General features: G+C 42.2%; 2 protein-coding genes across 5 annotated transcripts in view; both read left to right on the top strand.

The window, feature by feature from the left end:
- The first annotated feature begins 783 nt into the window (after positions 1–783).
- On the top strand, positions 784–4,333 carry kcnj14 (potassium inwardly rectifying channel subfamily J member 14). The gene is made up of 3 exons (XM_069695831.1): positions 784–1,842; positions 2,952–3,269; positions 4,103–4,333. The coding sequence occupies exons 1-3, from the start codon at positions 784–786 to the stop codon at positions 4,331–4,333; spliced, it is 1,608 nt and encodes a 535-aa protein (XP_069551932.1).
- A 4,033-nt stretch (positions 4,334–8,366) lies between these two features.
- myh14 (myosin, heavy chain 14, non-muscle) overlaps positions 8,367–20,552 on the top strand; it is a 31,618-nt gene continuing 19,432 nt past the window's right edge. For 2 of the 4 annotated variants that reach the window (XM_069695790.1, XM_069695788.1), the window contains exons 1-8: positions 8,368–8,521; positions 12,164–12,344; positions 15,009–15,215; positions 16,281–16,437; positions 17,555–17,582; positions 18,824–18,938; positions 19,326–19,373; positions 19,696–19,707. In XM_069695790.1, the coding sequence (XP_069551891.1) occupies positions 12,177–12,344; positions 15,009–15,215; positions 16,281–16,437; positions 17,555–17,582; positions 18,824–18,938; positions 19,326–19,373; positions 19,696–19,707 (735 nt within the window). In that variant the 5' untranslated portion in view covers positions 8,368–8,521; positions 12,164–12,176. Of the gene's footprint in view, positions 8,522–12,163; positions 12,345–15,008; positions 15,216–16,280; positions 16,438–17,554; positions 17,583–18,823; positions 18,939–19,325; positions 19,374–19,695; positions 19,708–20,552 lie in introns of all 4 variants that reach the window. The other 2 variants (XM_069695791.1, XM_069695789.1) reach the window with 2 other exon arrangements.

The raw sequence follows: 20,552 nt of genomic DNA, 5'->3' as shown, positions 1-20,552 counted from the left end.
GCATTGTATTCTTTGTTTCCTCATGCACATACCAAGGAGTTGTGAAACTCAGAAGACCTTTGATCGTAAGAATTGGCATGTTTTTTTTCTGCTTATTTGACTGCATATGTATATGTATGTATGTATGTATGCATATTGTTTCATTTGAAATTAATTTGGTTTTGTCTGGCTTGTATCCCTAATTTGCATCTCATCATAGTATTATGAAAGGTACCCTGTAGTGAGCTGTCTACCCTAAACATTTCCATCGCCATTCCCCTGATGATGCTTGCTTGAGATCAAGACCTCCAGGCTTTCTTTTTATTGTTTTGAACTGAACAGATCCAATCCCGCATGTTTTTGTGGTGATGTATGTCGAGGTCAATCCAACCCTACCACTCTGTGTCAAATTAATTCTTGCAGACTGGGGGTCACACATTTAGACTCCTTGGACCACTCTTGACATCCCTATGTTCAGCTCAGCTCGTTTTGATTACTTCATTGAGTATGATTTGATGGCATTGCTGAGGGATCTATCTCTGAAAGGATAGACTGCACTGGGAAACAGAATTACAGGTTGTGGAAAGGACACTAAAACGAGTGACTGACCAATGGCCTTGGAGGGTATCATCCTCTGGTTACCATTGGACAATATGGATCTAAAACTTTCTCTTTATTAAGACAAATTAAAAGATAGACTGTGTTGTGAGCACCACACACAACTTCACTGACTGCATTAAGGTGCTTAATTACCACACCAATAATTGAGGCACACTGAGAAACTCAAAGACGTAATAGCAGACGATGGGAGCGGCACGTGTGAAACGTCGCTTCAGCGCTGTGGTGGATGGGCCAATAGAGGAGGAGGAGGTCATGAGGCTGGCACAGAGTGCTGCGGATACGGCTAGGGCAGGGGGGAGCCCAACGGGGTCAGGGACCCCATCCAGCCCCTCCCCGACCCATGCCCTCAACGGCAAAGCTCTACCTCTTCAGAGCAACGCCAACAATGCACATAGGCAGTGTGCCATCAGAGAGTCAGCTGGGGGAGACGCCGGAGGAGAAGGCGGGGTGCGAGCAGGAAGAATGTGCTCAGGGCCAAGGAGTGGAAGAGGCAGTAGTGTAGGGGGGAGAAGGGAAGGCCGCTCTTCATCGGACCGAGATTCACTCTCTTCCCCTTCCACTACCAGCCGTCGGCATGGCAGGCGCTCAAGCCGCCGGCCCCGACACCGCTTTGTGGGCAAGGACGGACGCTGCAACGTCACCTTCGTCAACATGAGCGAGAGGGGCCAGCGGTATCTCAGTGACCTCTTCACCACCTGTGTGGACATCCGTTGGCGCTGGATGCTGGTCATCTTCACCCTCTCCTTTCTTCTCTCCTGGCTGCTCTTTGGATTTGCCTTCTGGCTCATTGCCTGCGCGCATGGGGACTTCTCCATTCGGCTTGCCCCCAGCTCGGGTCCCTCTCCAGGATCAGGAGAAGCCGGCTCTGGAGGAGAGCCTGATAGAGAGGCAGTGGTTGACGAGCCGTGCTTCCTGCAGGTGAACAGCTTCATGGCGGCCTTTCTGTTCTCTCTGGAGACACAGACATCCATCGGTTACGGATTCAGAAGTGTGACCGAAGAATGTCCCCTGGCGGTGATGGCGGTCATTTTGCAGTGCATTGTGGGCTGCATTATTGACGCCTTCATCATCGGGGCAGTCATGGCAAAGATTGCCAAGCCCAAGAAGCGCAACGAGACACTGTTGTTCTCGGACACAGCTGTGGTGGCGCTGAGGGACGGAAAACTCTGCATGATGTGGAGGGTCGGAAACCTTCGCAAGAGCCACCTGGTAGAGGCACATGTCAGAGCACAACTACTGAAGGTAAGTGGAGGGAAGATAAATAATGACCATGATGCAAAAACAAAGACATATGGCAGTGATAAAATAAAACAAGTCTTCCAAAAAAAAAGGTCAAACGAAGTGATTTGGTGATTGTAAAGGGAGACGGAAAGATATAAAATGGTCCAACTAACACAGGTTTCTACTGTGAGAGAGTGATGGGGGGGGGGAAGGTTGCAGTAGAGAGAGAGAGACAGAGAGAGAGAGCACTGAGACCATCTGGCCAGTATTCTCTGGACCATAGTTAATGAGAGCTTGTTTTATTTTCCCTCAGGGGTTAGGAAGATTTACCATGGATTAACTTGCCTACAATTCTCTAACTGAGGACCATTGTCCTTCGTCATCTCATTTACCCTTGTATACTGTCTCTAGGTGGGTTTGGTGATTGTTCTCTGTGTATACTGATACTTACCCTACTATTTGACCTCACGTGGTCAAACAGCCCTTGTTTTAAACTCGTTTACTTTTTTGGGAGTGTTTTGTCATCATTGCAAAAATATGTGTGTCCCCTCCAGATTTTCCAGAGGGTCAAAATCTTTGGAGCATTGAGGCTACAGCATAGACAATTTGATCTCTTTTGATAGCATGAACATATCAAAGTCCAAACAGAGCAGATGGGATTAAGTTTGCGAGGATCAAAGAAATACAGTTCTAAATAGTTGGGACTGGATATTGTTCCATAGAAAGGGTGAGTGATTAAGCCTATGCATTGGTGGTGTGACTAAAGACCTGCATAGTGAAATTCACCTGAATATGATGACCAAATACAAAGCTTTTGGGTCAGGATAGGAAATTAAATTCATAATGCGCTTCTCAGATTATCTTTTGGTGTCAAATGCGTTTTAACCTTTCATATACAATATGACCTTGTAGGTGACAAATAAACTTTTCTATTCTATTGTGTGTTAAAGCCAGATTATAATGTAATTTCATTACTTGATCATGTCCCACCCGCTGCTGACTTTAGTTTGTTTCATATTGTCTCCATTTAATATTGTACGAGATGTGAGAATCAATTGAAACATCTAATGTGGACATTTTTATGCACTTGATACTGACTTTATTTTACTGTGTTCCCAACCTGCTCTCAGTCAAGGGTGACGCCAGAAGGAGAGTTCCTTCCGCTGGACAACATGGACATCAACGTGGGTTTTGACACCGGCACCGACCGCATCTTTTTGGTCTCACCTGTGACAATTGTCCATGAAATCAATGACGAGTCACCTTTCTTCGAGATGGACCAAAAAACCCTGGAGAATGACTCTGAGTTGGAGGTGGTCGTCATACTTGAGGGCATGGTAGAAGCCACAGCCATGACCACACAGTGCCGTAGCTCTTATTTGGCTTCGGAAATCCTCTGGGGACACCGCTTTGAACCAGTACTCTTTGAGAGAAAAGACTGCTACCAGGTCAGAAAGGAGAAATAAAGACACATGCAGAAAAGGATATCAATAATTGCCTTCATTTTATGTTCAAAGTATAGTGGTATTCACCACTTCACTTTAGTTGGGTAGGGCTGGGTACCGGACTCTCATGGCACTGTCTGATAGCATGGGAAGTTTTTATTGGAACATCGGTGAATTGTAGCATCTAGCAATAACTTGTACCGTAATGTGTATTGCAATTTTCTTTTCCTTAAAATGTTTTTTTTTTTTTTAAATGGCTTTAGAAAGGACATAATTCAGGAACTGGTATAGATGTCAAGGTTTAAGTACCGGTATTGAACATTTTTGAAAGATACCCAGCCCTATAGACGGAGAGAGGTCTATATCGTGATTTTAGCCACACGAAGGTGTAGGTCTATGGATGACAATGCCAGTCCCTGAGCCAAAGTAGAATATCTCAACTGTTTGACGGATTGCCCTTAAATTTTGTACATAGTCCCCATAGTCTAAATCCTAATGAATGTGGGGATTTCTTGACTTTTTATTTTGTCATCATTTTTACATATCTAATCTTGATATACACTGCAAGAATTGCCACAACTTTTGTACAGACATTTACAGTTCCCAGACAGACAATGGTCACATGACCCAACACATAAAAACTTTGATATGTACAGAACATTTGTTTATGATCAAGCGTGTGCAAAACTAATGACTTTCAACAACAATTGTGCTTTGCGAATGTTAGCATGCTAACACGCTAAACTATAAGGCAGTAAACATTGATAGCGTGTTAACACTGTCATTCTGAGCCTGTTAGCAATCAACTAAAAATTATTGTTCTGCCCTTTCCCCAGGTGGACTACTCGTTTTTCCATCGGACATATGAAATCCCAAACACCCCGTCATGCAGTGCTAAAGAGCTAGCTGAGCAGAACTACATCCACAGCTCACGCTCGTCATTCTGTTATGAGAACGAAGTTGCTTTAAAACTCATCTCTCCTCATGATGAGCCAGATCAAGACCCTGAGTGTCCCTCCCTACCGACCCAAAGGTTGTCTTTGGCAGAACATCTCCACTACAACTGAACCTGTTGGATAGGAGGCCTTAAAGGGAAAAACACAGGAAGTAAGTTGACTGGGAGCTTTAGTGGAAGAACCGAAAGAAGTGAAGGTTCGACAGGTAGACATGGGCAGAGCAGGGGAGACGGGATTTAAAAAAAAAAAAATAGATAGAGCCATGAATTTGCCGGTGCAGGGTAAATGATAGGAAGGGACACTGTTTACAGCGATTAGATAATAAAGAAAATGAGTAGGAGAAAGTCAAATGGATAGCATTTTTTTAAAGTATAAATTTAGGAAGGGCGGAAGGAAATTGACAGAGAGAGAAACGGTAGGAGGTTGGGGATCAGTCTTCCGGGGTGTTGGGTTTCTACACAGACCGAGTTGTCTGATTGGTCCTGGCAATCTGTCAGAATTGTTGGCAACTTCTCTGCCAAGTCTCACACCTGGCCCATCACTACCACAGCGCATTCATCTGGCCCTAATGCCTGAATGGCAGGATATGCAACAGCACCCCATGGTGGCTACAACCTGCAATTGCCCCCCTCCTCCCTCCCTCACACACACACACACACACACACACACACACACACACACACACACACACACACACACACACACACATTTGTGTGCTCTGGAGAAATGTTTGACCTCAATGTGAGGTGGTTTCTATATGCAGTGAATGGTAGTGTCATTGCTACTCAGGAATGTATTTCCACTACAATGCTGACTTATCACTTTAATTTGTATTTATTTGTTTCATGGTAAGTATGGATACTGCACCTTTTGTGATACTTTGACATGGGAGGGGGGGGGCTGTTAAGAATGTTGTTGAGTATTACACCAGGCTACTTGTAGAGCCAAAGCAGAGCAACAGTGACATGGAGAAACGGCTGAAAACTAGCAGTGGTTTTGAACTGTTTCTTCCCATGTAATGTATCTTATGTTGCTTGTTTTTTTGGCTTTTTTCTAATGTGTCATGCAAAAAATGTTCTCTGATTGTAACATTTGCTTTGTTTAATGTAACATTAGAGTGGTATGCCATGTTTTCAGAGGGAGCGTTGTAGGTCTCAAACCACAGCGGTGATACAGCAGGACAGATTATGTTGGCTGTGTCCAGATCTGTTAATTACTATGCATTCTTTCTTGCACTACTATCTACAATATCCTCTCATGTTTTATGCCACCGAAAGCAAACCCGCTATTGTTTTTGCTGTGTTACTTTCGGACTCTAGTACTTAGTAATGAACAATATAATCTTTTAAGTGTCTTGGCACTTGGATAACCCTTGATGGTGTGGACTAAATCCAAGGCAAAAGCAGTTTCTCTTGTTGATCTATAAATGTATCAAAGACCCACCCTCCAACATCACTGGAACACAAGTGAGATATTATGATAATGTTGATGATGGGGTGGGTTGCTGCTTCTGCACAAGTGGATGAGGATTTAACTGGAAACTATCCCATATTCTCAGAAAATTATTGTATTTGTTTCTGCTTATAAAACCATCGAACCCCCTTCAAATGTAATTGTATTGCAGCAGGCTTCTTTCACAAAGTATGAGAACAGTGTACAGTAGCAGGTGGTGCCTTCATAAGAGATTTTGCAACTGGCCCTTCATCTGCAGCAGTTTATTTCATGTATAAAATGTGCTTAAAGTGTATTTTTTATTGTGTGTATTTGCATAATGTTTTTTATGCAAGACTTTTTTTTTGGATCACTTTTACGTTTGCGGTATGTTCTAAGTAGACAAAACATCTCTGCAAATAATGAATATGAATTTCCTCAGTAGTCTCACTATGAATGCACACTGATGACATAAAGGAGCTTTTAGTTGTATAATATTGTAGACAAATAGTTTTACTTTGCAGTTATATTACAAAGCACTTGGAATGGTTTTGTTTATTTTAAACTAGTAAATTATGCCACCTGAGTATTGAAGTGTTTGATCATAGAATATGTGGAAATGCAAATCAGTGTGAGGAGTGCAACATGTTATTAAGTGTTGAGCAATAATCAGCCCATCTGAAGCACAACCTGGGAACTTGTTCTTTGTTCTTTGTACTTTCCACTAAAGTAAAATGTGGAGACTAATATCACTGATGAAGCAACTGCAACGGCACAGTAATGTCACAGGGTCAGCACAGGTTAACCTCAGTGCATCAGTCGCAGAGTTTCACCTGTGTAACCTCAGATGATGCAGAGGTATTGACTGATAACATATTATCTGTTACAATTATTGTTAATGCTGTTCTATGTTTGTGTTTTCCCTTCCACGTCTCTGTTATGGCTACCATGTTCTATTTATAGGCTGCACGTTGGGTCATGTCATGTTTACCCTGCCTCCACTTCCATGAAATGTAACTTGAACTTACAGCACCATCACTTTAGCAATGATAGCGCTTTTTAAACACCCCAGAAAGAAAAGGCAGATGGATTGTTTGGTCATTCCACTGTTTGCTTAGGATTCACTACTCACAGTACAGTACATTTTATACATAGTGTAAAATACATGTTATACTGTAATACTACCTATTTTTTTAAATGAAAAAGATGAAACTAATAAAAGCTGTAACTAACATGCGTAGGTTATTTTTCTGAAAAAAAAAAAGTGAAACATCTCTGCTCTTGATATGTAATTTCAGAGCTGCCTCAGGCACAGAGCACTTCCAAATGAGACAAAACTTTGTTGTAGAGCAAATAAAACAGGGATTCAACTACAATCATTGGTTGCTTCTTTATTTATTCTCCTTGTAGCGCTCCTCGTAGTTCACATGGCAAGCCTGTAGATTCATGCATTTTTGAACATTTTCTCTGATTTCCCTGTCTGTTACAGAATAGTCTGAACATTTTTTGTTTTTTTATCTTTACGAGAAAACTTATTGAATGTTAAAACATTCTGATGTAAATAAAACTATAAATATCCACAACTTTGGGAGTTAAACTAATAAACTACAGTATAACAAATTTGTTTACTTTTTATTGTGTCAAAATATCTTATTGTGGAGAACTAATGCTGATAAAAGAATTAAACACCCTTTGTAGATTTTTTTTTTTTACACTTCATATGGTAGAGGGGGAAAAAAATACAGGGAGTAACATAAATAGTTATTTGCATATCTTATTCCTCTTGGGGTATTCCAGAAGTTGTTTTTTTGGGTTTTTTTTAGGCTTGTAAGGAGCTGTAAATAATAATAATAAAAATCTATTGTGTTGTAAAATATGTAAAACAGTTTACCTGTATTAGAATTATATACAAGTTTTGTAAACTGATTTGACACGCTGCTCAGTGCTAAATAGTTGTTTTGCCCATTAAAAAAAAATTCATAACGTATAATCAGCTTTTTACGGGGCTGCATCATCACATATTCATTTAAGATTGTCGCACATTTAGCGCGAGAACAAATATATTTTTAAACAGAATATTTTTACAGGTTAAATTAACATTTCAACAAATGTCGCTGTGCCTCCCTCGGTGCAACCATCTACCAACAGGCCCCGGAACCCTGTGGTACCTCGGGTACTCGGGCTCAGTCGGATTTTCTGGCCTGATCTGAATCACGCGCCTGGAGTCAGATCCTTCCAAGCAAACTGTCGGTTCAATTTGAAGGTAGAATCAAACAAATCCGATCCCAGATCAGTGTCTGCGGACACTCGGGCCATTAGGTGGTAAACAAAGGGCGCGCAAATCTCCCTTCTCCAGCGCGAGGCTGCCGCACGGCACCTGCCACAACGCTGCAATTGGCTGTTTGAAACGTCGATCACTATTAGCCCCGCCTTCCGCCTGTTGGCATTGGTCAATGGCGGAGATGTCTCCGCTGCCGTTAAAGTGATTCGTCACCGCTAACGTTTTATGCCCGCTTTGGGGCGGAAAATTTACCGTCGTATTCACGAGGCGGGTCCGCGGCTCGGTTTTAGATTGTGATTGGAGTCGTTTCTCTCTGAAGCCGGAGTAAAACCCGTCTGGTCGGAGCCGGTTGGTCTGCGAGCAGGAAGTGCTTCTCCGGGGCTGAAGCTGCCGCCGTGCCCTCACTGCTCTCTTGTTTTATTCTCACCGAGAAGTGTGTGCGGCTCCACTGAGGGAGCAATGCAACGAGAAAAGCCGCATATGCGGTAGGCTACACACCTATCAGGCAGGAAAACACCCGAGAAACAGCCTCAGCCCGGTTCTCCTCACACCACAGCCTTATCCACAACTCAGAGCGGAACCTGAAGGTAAGACATTTAATTGCCTTTCCTCTAATCCAACTCGTAAATAGCCGGTGTAATATACTGAACGTATCATATTTCGGTGGAGCTGGCTAACACGGCTCGGTTCGTCCAGATACGGTGGCTTAACGCCTAAATATGAAACATTAGTGGGACTGAAGGCGTTCATTTGATCTTTGTACGCCTTCGAAGAGAGGCTTTCATCGAAATGACCTGAAGTCTGGCCGAAGAAAACAGCCTCATTATAAACGATTTTGACCTATATAATTATAAGCTACAGGCCTACAGTGTGTGATCTTTGTGTAATAATAATAGTAATAGCGTTAACACTTTGAAAATGGCTGTTTTTTTTGTGTGTGTGTGTGTGTGGCTGCCACAGGCTTGCGGTTCACCAAGTCAATTAAAAGGCTGGGGCCCGTGTGATTGTTCATGTCTTATGTTGAAGGTGTGGTTGTCCTCGTCAGGTTTTGGGCTGATGGAGCCACAGCTTTAAAAACGCAGGTTCATTTATGGGGGTCACGCCGCAGCTGTAGAGCTCTGCAGCCGCACTGTCATCATCACAGCCGGTGGTTTAATAATGTCACCTCTCCTCACCGTCCTCTTGTGATGCCACACTATCATCCCCGATGCTCACTTTGCATCAAAGCTGAAGAAAAGGCGTTTCCAGCTGCCTCCCCCCCCCCACACACACACACACCCGTTTAACACGCGCACAATCACGCGCGCCTAGGCACCCACACATTAATTACACACACACACACACACGCATAGCTAAATGCGCGCACACAGCCAGGAGCCCCGCAGTGGATGACCTCAGTCCAAACTCAGGAGGTATTTATTGTCTGTGGGCTGCTGCTGCTCGTGTTCAGGGTGTTGCTATGGAGGAGATCAGTCAGGTTGTGGCCACTCCAGCTGCTGCAGGACGAGTTTGCTGGTTTGTCCAGGCTGTACTGCGACAACCTGAGGTCTCTCTGCATACGTGTGTGTGAAGACTTTGCTTTAGGGGAATCACTGACATCCATAGGATTCAGAAGCATTATACAGTTGTTATGCAAAGACCTCTTCTTTTTTTCTTTTTTTTTTAATCAAAGCTGATTTAGTAATAGTATTGAGCTGAATGAAAACAAAACAAAAAAGTACCAATCATGTCATATGCTCCTTTTGGAAATATAGCTTTTATGTTGTCAGTTGTTCAGTTTCATTACTATGTCTTAACATGTTTCTTCTACAGAGGCTGGCAGTGTTCTTTCTTTATTAATTATTAACAATTATTAGCTTAAACTAATAAATGCATCTCAGTCAGCCACACCATTCACCACAAATGTGGTAGCTGTATGTTATTCCCACAACCCACACACCCCTGTTGTGGTGAGGTTGGTACTCACTATTGTACAACCAAAAATAGTCCCAGACAATTCATCTATTTGCTCCTGTTTGTTAAAAGAATTTACAGTATGCAGCTGTTTGAGAAAATTACTAACCAAAAATGATATATTTATGACTCAATTTTGGTCTTTTAACGGTCTTCGTGAACAAAAATATAGCATAAGAGCAGCCTTTAATAACAGATGCACAGCTGTTTTATGCCATTGAGGGATTACATATTTTCCATGCTAACTGGTTGGGTGGTGGCGAGTCTTTTGTCAGTGTGTTTACTCCACACCCAGAGCGATATCAGAGTAACAGGTATGGTTGGGGACAGACGAACAGACGAAGTGGAAAAAAATGTAAATGCATAGCAGGAATCAGGCCAAATGACATACCTGTCGAGGCACGGTGATGCATAATAAGTGACACACTCACTGGCACAACAGCCTTCCTGTCTGATCAAAGTTGACAGTCGTTCAAACTCAAGCTTGTAGAGCAGCAGTTTCTTAGTTGATTGGCAGAAAATTAATCACCAACTATTTTTTTTTTTTATAATCCTTTCATTAGTGAGTCTTTTAACAACCAAAATAAGCTAGAATATTCTGATTCCAGCTTTTAAAACATGAATATTTTCTGGCTCCTCCATTGATAAGAAGCTGGATATCTTTTGGTTTTAGACTTGTGATCAAGAGAAAACAAATATCTTAAATTGCATTCTGGGCTTTGGGAGACACTAGTTGGCATTTTTCTAACATCTTAAAGACTTAACAGCTGATTGAGTAATCAAGAATGAAATTGATACTGAAAATAATCATTATTTGAAGCCATAAAAGCTTGTTCCATTCCCTGTACCTATTTAAGAATAATTTGTGTCAGCTAATTCCTTCATAAAGCCTAATTTTTTATAATCATTATGATCTTATAATTAATTTGGAGTCAAACACTTTAACCAGCTAACTCATCATTTAGCCACATGAAATTCAGACCATCAGATTTCATAGATTCAGCATTATTTTGCACTTTCCTATATTTAATAAGTATGTTGCTGTAGCTGAATGTATAAATAATGTTTTTATTTTCTGTTTTCAAAAGGAAAATAAGATCTTTGGGGCTCCCACCAGTGATTATTTGTATGATCCATATTTCCAATTTATAGAAACCCCCAAAATACTCCCATTTAGGGTCATAAGAGACTAACAGACAGCATAAAATATTCACACTTAAGAAGCTGGAACCAGTGAATTTTTCAGATTACTTCAGCGAATAATCGATCGAAATAATTGCTCTATGTTTGTGACATGATCCTTTAGATGATCCGTGTGAACTGTCCTGGAAGCAGCAGCTACATCCCCTGAAACTGTGTCATTCCCACTGGCCTCAGTGTAAAGTTTTAAAGTCACGAGATCTCCTCCTCTTATCACCAAGACAACTTTTCTCACAGAATCACTGCTGCACATTATTTCTTAGTTGTCAGAGCCATTTTAGAAACATCCTGTTGTAGCGCTGCAGTCGGTCTGACTGTAGTTTGCCCTCATGTCTCAGAGTAGTAACCACTTTTAGCGACTGTCACCTCGTCTTTCACAGGACACCGGCCCCTAAGGCGAATCAGCACTTTGGCTCCACTGTGTCCGTTAGTCCTCTCTGAGGGCGTCTCTGCAGTTGTATCTCTGCTGAGCCCAGCAGTCTGGAGAAGAAGGATGCTTCATTTTTTATTTTTTATTTTTTATTTCAGCGAACAGTAGATTCAGTTCATTTTGATCCTCTCTTCTCACCACTATCCCAACCTCCCCATCCCCCCCACCCCACCCTCACTGTCATGTCAGTTTACTCAGTCGATTGATGGGTCTCGCTTTTCCTCCATCCCTCCGCCCGGCAGTCTCTGTATTTTTTCCATTCCTGTCTTCTCCTTGATTTGCTGCGTTTTACAATTAGGCCATCCCAGGCTGGATATGGCCTGCATGCTCCTTGCGTGCTACTACTGCTCTTCCTGTATGGGTGGGTGGGCGCACATGAAGTGTGTGTGTGTGTGTGTGTGTGTGTGTGTGTGTGTGTGTGTGTGTGTGTGTGTGTGTGTGTGTGTGTGTGTGTGTGTGTGTGTGTGTGTGTGTGTGTGTGTGTGTGTGTGTGTGTGTGTGTGTGTGAGATGTCTTGACACAGAATCACAGTCCCAACAGTTTTGTGGTTTTAGGCCTCTCGCAAGTCAGTAGGTCTGTGGCAACATTTGACTCACTTTTTGTTGTCCCCCCCCCATTTTTTGTCTCCTGTACTTTCCTCTCCCAGTGCCAGTAGTACCATGTCAAAGCCAACGGGGGGTGGCGTTAACGATGTCACCCGCTTCCTGTCATCGGGCGTGGGGCCAGGATCGCCCACCTCAGGCTCCTCCGCGTTCCCCGCCTCCAGCCAGGCCGACTGGGCAGCTAAGAGGCTGGTGTGGGTGCCGTCGGAGAAGCACGGCTTCGAGGTAAGCTGTCAAGACAGGTGGTTCATTTCTTAGCTCATGGTTTATCACAAAACATTAAAACATACTTACAACATACTTGGGCTTGAATGCTATTTATTTTGACAACATTCTTTCACATTCTTGCCCTGTCACTATCTGAGTGCTAATGCTCTGGTCAATAATTAGCCCCAAGTCTGTGCCCTCAATTGAGAGTGTGTCAGACAGGTGAGGCAAAGCAGCATAGGGTGTGTGCGCTTCTTTGTGTGTATTATTATATCTTATGAGGTTTCTATCCCTATGACAGTGCCCTAGTTTCTCTGCTTTAATTCATCTTATTTAATTCCTTACTTTGCCTTGTGATGCTTTCAAACATATTTACGCCTGATGTCTATGACGGGGCCCCAGTCATAATATTAATTTGTTCCAGTTTGCCTCGGTGCTTGCATAATGCTCATTACAAGTTTCCTGTGGATGTGACATATGAATTCGATGTCCTATCTCTGAGTCTCCCTCTCTCGGCTGGACTGGTTTCATAAAGAGCCCTATGAATAGAACAATACGCTCCTTCAGCCTCCTAATGTTAAAGAGGCCGGTACAGAGAAACTGACTTCATTTTTACACTCTAGATCTGAGAATGGCAGAGCCTAACAAACACACACACACACGCACACACACACACACACACACACACACACACACACACACACACACACACACACACACACACACACACACACACACACACACACACACACACACACACACACAGACGCATCATCCAGTTACATATTCTGAGCATGCAGTTCAGTCTGTGACTAATATCCACCCACAGACAAAAACACTGTATATTTTGCGTGTTGTGCATGTCAAGTAGCAGTATAGCAGAGCAGGGTCCTGTGACATGGTCAAAGCCTCATTTCACTACTTCCTGTCCAACAAGCACAAGACCTACAGTGTGACAAGAGGTCGTCTCTGCCCCTCTCTGTCACCATCTATTCTTGTCTGCTGTCAAATGCAATGGCACTCATACTCTAAAGCTCACTGGGAGAGTCTGCCAAACATTTTTTACAAATGTATGTACAATGGTTGCTTCGTTGTATGTAGGTCAGCTGGTTTACTGTAGAGTCCGTGGACTAGATTAGTAGATTTGTATGTGGTAAAATTTACTATACATTCCTTTTGACAGTTTTCCCAAACAAACTAAGTTTTTTGAAATAAAGTAAACCTCGAAAACTGCTTTAGACTTATTGCAGTTTTACAGTTTAGTCTGTTTTATTTTCAGTCAAAGTTACTTTTATCACAAGCAATGGCTGTTTGGAAAGCTCATCTAAGAGCATCTTAAGCTGTCACAAAACATCTTTTAAAAGCAAGTAATTAAAGGTCCCATGTTGTATAAATTCCGATTCCCACTTCTTTTTTTATTACAAAGCAGGTGTAGGTGCTCTATATAGTGTCAAAACGCTCAGGCCATGGAGAAATGCACATAGCCGTATTCAGCAATTGTGCCGTTTTGACTTCTGTAAGTTTGTGATGTCACAAAAAATTTCATCAGCAGAAGTTGTGCTGAAAGTCTTAGCTGCACAAAGTAAGTCTTTATTAATAAAAAATGACTCCTCATTTATAATCAGAAAGGCTCTGCCTCCTCTCCTCTCATTACCCAAAACAAACTGTGCACCAGAACAAGCAGCAGAAAAAACAGAAGTGGCAGAGTTTGTGGAAAATGTGGCCTTCAGAATAAAATATAATACTGTATGCTAAAAAAAAGTTATACACGCGTAGAGTTTTTAAGAGGCTGCATTTTGCTTTTGTGCATACAGTAGCCCTGTGTTGAATTAGCATGAATTAAACAGCATCTAAAGCTCTTATTTTGTCTGATGTAGTCGTTGTTTCTGTATTACAGTCACAGACTGTCTGTTCTATAAAGCTTTGTCACTTTTATAAAAAAAAAAAAAAAAAAAAAAAAATTATAACTTTTTGCTTCATAGGGCTGGCATTTTTTTTTTTTTATTCCAGCAATTTTCTGCAAAAAAACCCCAATTTTTCAGAAAATCCCCCACAAAAGCAAACATTTTTAATCGCAACAACCACAAAAAAAAAAAAAACCTGCGAAATTCTGGAAGGACTGATTTTATGTGGAAGAAAACTCTTAAGTGGTAATTTTGTTGCTAAGCTGGTAAGCTAGACTGTAAACATCTTGTGGTTGGTCTGGGTGGGCGTCACTCAGAAAAGAGTCTGCCAATCATAAGAGAGGATCATTGATATGAATGTGTCTGAAAGATGTAGACAGAAAACAGCCTGTTCTTGGTAGAGCTTCAGAAAGAAGGTTAAGAGAGGAGATGTAAAACATACGAGATATGTTTTGGTGCTTAAAACCACAAAAATATAATTTTATGAATGTCAACACTGGAGAAGTTTCAAATATGGAACCTTTAAATTCAGATTATTGTTTTTAAGACATTGACTTTTTTGGTGTATCGTTTAAATCCTGTAAATGCATTGTTTTTTTTTAAACCAGTGTTGATGTAAAAAAAAAAAAAAAGAACATGATCATCAATATGGTGGATGACCTTTCTAAAGCAAGTTTAAAGCTTATTAATTTGGTGATGTAGAGGAAACTCGTTTGACGTTATTGGAAAGTGTTTTCTTAGATTCGTCCTTTTTTTTTTTTTTTTTTTCTTCGTACAGTCGGCCAGCATTCGAGAAGAGCGCGGTGATGAGGTGGAGGTGGAGCTTACAGACAGCCAGCGGCGGTTGACTCTGTCCAGGGAGGAGGTGCAGCGGATGAACCCTCCACGTTTCAGTAAGGTGGAGGACATGGCCGACCTCACCTGCCTCAACGAAGCCTCGGTGCTGCACAACCTGAGAGAGAGATACTACTCTGGCTTGATCTATGTGAGTGAATGAAACAACAAGTAGGTGGCGGGACGAACGCATTCATGGCATAAAACTCGTGATGTTTGCACAAACAGTACATGCATAAACAAGAGGAAGCAGTGTGCGCACACAAAGCCCGTAATGTTGTGTACATGCATATATTACCGTGAGCGGTGGCAACTCCTGTGTAACTGATATATGGTGGTAAGAGAGGTGAGGGGTAAGTTTACAAACGTTGTTCATGTGTGTGGTGGCCGCGGCGGCGTCTCCGGTTTCTGCGGCAGAAGAGGGGCAACGAAAGTGCAAAGAATAGATAAGAGTGGGATACTACAAAAAGATGGGAAAGGAAGTCATAGTTGTGTAAGGCAATGATAACTGACTCAACGAGGCAGCACTAGCAATTAAAGTAAAATAATAAAAGGGAAATTGAAATGTATTAAATGTTGAACTTCCTATTAGTCGGATTAATAATGGGGGATGTAGCTGAGAGGATGAAAAGGTGGACAGTGAGAGGCAACAATAAGAATGTTGGAATACCTTAGAGAGGCGTATTACTATGAGATAAGATAGTAGTGGGTGTGTTGTTCATGACTTTTGATACAGTTGGAATACATCACGACTGCATTAAATGTAATGATGGGCACAAAGTAAAAAAAAAAAAGTTTAATTTTTTTAATTTTTCATCAGGCACTCAGTATTTGACATCTCTATTGGTTTACTTCAGTACTAAAACAACAGAGTAATGAGACTATACTACTGCAGATATCAGACAGGAGAAGTCAGGCCCACAGCACCCATAGGTAATGAAAGTTTTCTGGAATCTAGCATGAATCACTCAAAAATCACTCAAACCAAGTAGTTAGAATGCAAGAGAAGATTTTCAGGGACAGATAATAATCCGAGGGAGTATTTTCATGATAAATCTTCTTTTTAGAATTATATATTCTAAAATGTGTATACTAACCCTTTCAGATAGACTGAGATTGAATGAGACAGCTGTGTTCTGCTGTGACTGATATCCTAAACAGGGTCCATGTAAGTGTAGATCAGTGTAAATCTTTCTGTCCTGCATTTTTCTTCCAGACGTACTCAGGGCTGTTCTGTGTGGTGGTGAACCCTTACAAGAACCTGCCAATCTACACAGAGTCCATCGTGGAGATGTACAGGGGCAAAAAACGCCACGAGATGCCACCGCACATCTATGCCATATCAGAAGCTGCGTATCGCAGCATGCTACAAGGTACTCCACACTATCTGACCTTTGACCCCTAACAAACCCTGACCCTGTTGCGAACCCATACATCTCCTGTCAGCTCAGCCGGCCTGGAACGTGGTGCTGAATGTCATCTGTGATCTTTGAGCTCAGCCACACCGTGAATGCTATTCGAAGGCGTGGCATATTCTTGTGGCGCTTATCAAAAGCCTTAAAAGGGCAAACAAATAGGCGAGACAATATTTTTCACAATGGAGATTTTCGGCACTCCTTTAACGAACAGTAGATCCAGTAATATACTTTGTGTCGAGCGTGGGGAACCACATATTATACATGTAATAACAATGAATGACAGACACCTTTTATGTCGACCTGGCATGTTGACTTCATGGCATGAAGCAGAGAGAATTCCCAGCAGCCACTTAAAAGCAGTTAAGGGTCGATTGAGCAATGTCTGCCTCAGGATGTCTACTTTAGATGACAGGACAGATGAGGCTCCGTGTCTTCAGTAGTATTTGTCACCCCCCCATACCTGCCCATGGAGGTAGTTTGTAGGTGTGTTGCCACAGGGATTGAACCTGTAGGACCAGTATGAATTCTTCCAGACTGAACGCGTGGGAATCTGAATAGCAACTGCATGCAACGTTTCAAACAATGTCCACCAATTGACTGCTGGCATTATGTGGTTTGGCAGCCTGGAGGGACCAGTTCAGCTGGCGACACACTTCTTTTTACATGACAGACTGGCGAAGGAGCGACCGACATGCCAGGAGTCAGAGCACAGTCGGAGATTTAAACACAGTAGTGAATCCACCTCTTCTCATATAAAATGTATTATGTATCAAAACATGAGGTGTGAGCCCATGTGGAGGTTTCCAGTCAGTCGGGATGGAGGTTTAGTGTAACATGAGCCAGCCAGCCAGCGCCACAGACAACCACCTTACAGCCATACAGCACTACAGTGTGTTATTTCAGAGAATTGTATGTAAACAACATGCATAGACTTTCTAATAGGCAGAGGTCTACACATGACAAGTGTCTTGTCTGTCTGATTCATTTTAGCCAAACAAATTGTTGGAAAGTTTTTTTTTGGTATAATGTCACGTCACCCATATGACCTCCATAATGTTTTCCTGTTTCACAGACCGAGAAGATCAGTCCATCCTCTGCACGTGAGTAACCTTCAGCAGAACGCCGGTGTGTTTTTGTGTGAATGCTTTTTAATTTGCTGTGAGGAGCGTTTCAGTTGGGGTCACACTGACAATGTTTGACAGGGTGTTTGTGCATCTACGTTTTATGTATTTGATGTGCTTTGGTTTGTTATCATTTGGGCTTATTAAGGCCTGCATGCGCTTATGTATTCAGGTTTTCACCAAAATGTGGACAAATTGAAAATGTTGTGATCCATGTTGAGATTTTATATCGTGACTTTTCACCTTAGCGATCTCAAAGTGCTATAAGATATTTACTATTCACTCACACACACACACACACACACACACACACACACACACACACACACACACACACACACCAATGATCACAGAGCTGCCATGCAAAGTTCTCGATTGCCATTGGGAGCAACCTTGGGGGTTCAGTGTCTTGCCCGAGGACATTGGAAGACATGCAGACAGGCATTAAACTGCCAACCTTATGATTAGTGGGCAACCTGCTTTACCATCTGAGTTACAGCCACCCTTGTTTGATGTAGACATGTTTTGTTGTTAGATTGTGAATGTTCATATGACGGTCCAGAAGACAGCTCACTTCACACCAGTGTTGGTTGTGGGTCACTTTCAAACATGAATTCAAAGAATCCGAAAAATCGGAGCTAAGGAAAACATCCTGTAATGTGAATCTGGCGTCGCCTCTGTCTGCACCCATCAGTTGTCTACCTGCTTGTCAGTCGTTTTTCATGTCTTCCATCCAGACTCTTCCTGTCATTGTCGGGGATCCCTCTATAGGTTCATCTTGAACTGGTCTCCAAGTGTATTTGGACTTAGGTGTCTGCTTCTTTTAGATCTTTTACAGCTGCTATTTTTGTTCCTTTCTCCTTCATTCTTCTCCAAAAGCAACAATACTGACACAGCCTGTATCCTCCACACCTGCTTTCTGTTTAGACCCGTGGCTTTAAATGCACCGCATGGTTTCTATGTTTATTGTTGTGATGACTGTGTTTGGCCACTTTTTCCTGTGCGCTCTCTCTATAAAATTATATATACCATTCATAATTGAGACCACATGTTTGAGATGAAGAATGGTATTTATTGTGTACCTGTGTGTTCCTTACATAGTCGTGTGTGTGTGTGTGTGTGTGTGTGTGTGTGTGTGTGTGTGTGTGTGTGTGTGTGTGTGTGTGTGTGTGTGTGTGTGTGTGTGTGTGTGTGTGTGTGTGTGTGTGTGTGTGTTTCAGAGGCGAGTCTGGAGCTGGGAAAACAGAGAACACCAAGAAAGTCATCCAGTATTTGGCTCATGTTGCGTCCTCGCACAAGAGCGGAACTCTGGGCAGAAACAAGGAAGCTGTACAGGTACGTTACGTAACAGGCACCACAAAAGTATGAAAGAAAGCAGCTAGAAACATCATACAATAACAGCTAACAGCTAATCTGTAGAGCCATTGAAGGTCCAGAACTCCACAGATTAGCTTTAATTAGTTCAAATCACAAAAATCAAATATATTTCTTCCCTTAACTGATCCTATGAATTCATGTATTCTCTCTGACTGATGTTATAATAATTCTGCCAGTACAGTTACATTTAATTTATGTCCCTTCGGAGTGGGTTCTTCTGTCAATCATTGCTCTTTTTCTACATTTTCTCTGCATTATTCCTGACCTTGCTTCCTTCCTTCCTGCACTTGTTTCCTCTCACTCTCCACTCTCTGCATCGTCCCTCTCTCCTGCCTGCATGTTCAGATGGATGGTTCCAGGTCCTTAACGAGAGGCAGTACTTTGGCGAACAGGGTGAGTTAACTCTGCTCTCCTGTCCTTCCCTTTTGCTTTGGTCCCGTCCTATTTTCTGCTTGATGAACTCCACGATGATTCTCACTAACTCGGTAACTTTGATCCTTTGAACTACCACTACTGCTGTTATTCCTCATCAAGAGTCAATTCCTGTACTGTATATTTGATTTTGCCTGTTTATATTTCTTTATTTGTTGTTGTGATTGTTGTCTTATTTGTCTTTTTTTGTTTGTTTGTTTGTTTGTTTATCCCATCCGTGTGTTCATCCATCTACCCAATTTCCTCCCTCCTAAACCATCATTATTTTCCTACAATTCGCCAGAGTATACAATATGTGAGTATGAAAGTATTTAGAAAACTTGGGGTTTACTCATGGGGAGTCACGCTCTTTAGAATTTAAACTTTCCCTGTCGATATTTACTAGACTTGATATGATTCTCTTGATACATGACAATCATGTCCTCTGTGCATAGTCCTTTTCTTTTTGACTTTGATCTATATGACTCCTGGCTTCCTGGGTCTCTAGTTTTGCCACATTTTTTTTAATCTTCTGGTTCGACAAACTGGGCTTAGAGTTGGTTTCCCATTCCCAGTGAACTATGAGGCACCTCTGCTGTAGAGTTGTTACTAATAACTTGAACTGTACAGTGTGTGTGTGTGTGTGTGTGTGTGTGTGTGTGTGTGTGTGTGTGTGTGTGTGTGTGTGTGTGTGTGTGTGTGTGTGTGTGTGTGTGTGTGTGTGTGTGTGTGTGTGTGTGTGTGTGTGTGTGTGTGTGTGTGTGTGTGTAAAGTTGAATGAGTGTTGGAGTGGGTATGTGGCTGCGGCCGTCTGTGTGACTTGTGCATACTTGTGCTATATGGCTTTGATAATGTGTGCAGTGTACACATTGATCGCTCTGTGTTTTGACCCCACACAAGCGCTGAACTCCCGCTCTGTGTGTATCTGGTGTGTGTCTGCCTTTATTGTTGACTGGCTGCCATTCCTTGACAGTTTTTCCAGTATAACCATCTTCTCTAGTTCCTTTAAAGCCCATGACTGTCTGCTGCTGCTGCTGCTGTTGATGCTGCATCGATAGCTGCTGCATTGGCAATGCGACAACTGCAGTCATGCATTGCAGCTAGCTACAGTCAGCCAATATGTAGTTTGTGTAGCCAAACTGCAGCTTCCCGTGTTGCTTT

The sequence above is a fragment of the Brachyistius frenatus genome, unplaced genomic scaffold (genome assembly GCF_029030835.1).
Source record: "Brachyistius frenatus isolate BFR_SWC_R1_liver_20210118 unplaced genomic scaffold, ASM2903083v1 Contig_20, whole genome shotgun sequence".
Classification (NCBI taxonomy): Eukaryota; Metazoa; Chordata; class Actinopteri; family Embiotocidae; genus Brachyistius; species Brachyistius frenatus.
Note: the sequence above shows the minus strand (reverse complement) of the source record. Positions and strands in the feature narration are given on the sequence as shown.

Coding starts and splice junctions, on each gene's coding strand:
- kcnj14 (XM_069695831.1), top strand. CDS start 784: ATGGGAGCGGCACGTGTGAAACGTCGCTTCAGCGCTGTGGTGGATGGG. Junction 1,843..2,951: donor TCAGAGCACAACTACTGAAG/GTAAGTGGAGGG, acceptor ACCTGCTCTCAG/TCAAGGGTGACGCCAGAAGG. Junction 3,270..4,102: donor AGAGAAAAGACTGCTACCAG/GTCAGAAAGGAG, acceptor CCCTTTCCCCAG/GTGGACTACTCGTTTTTCCA.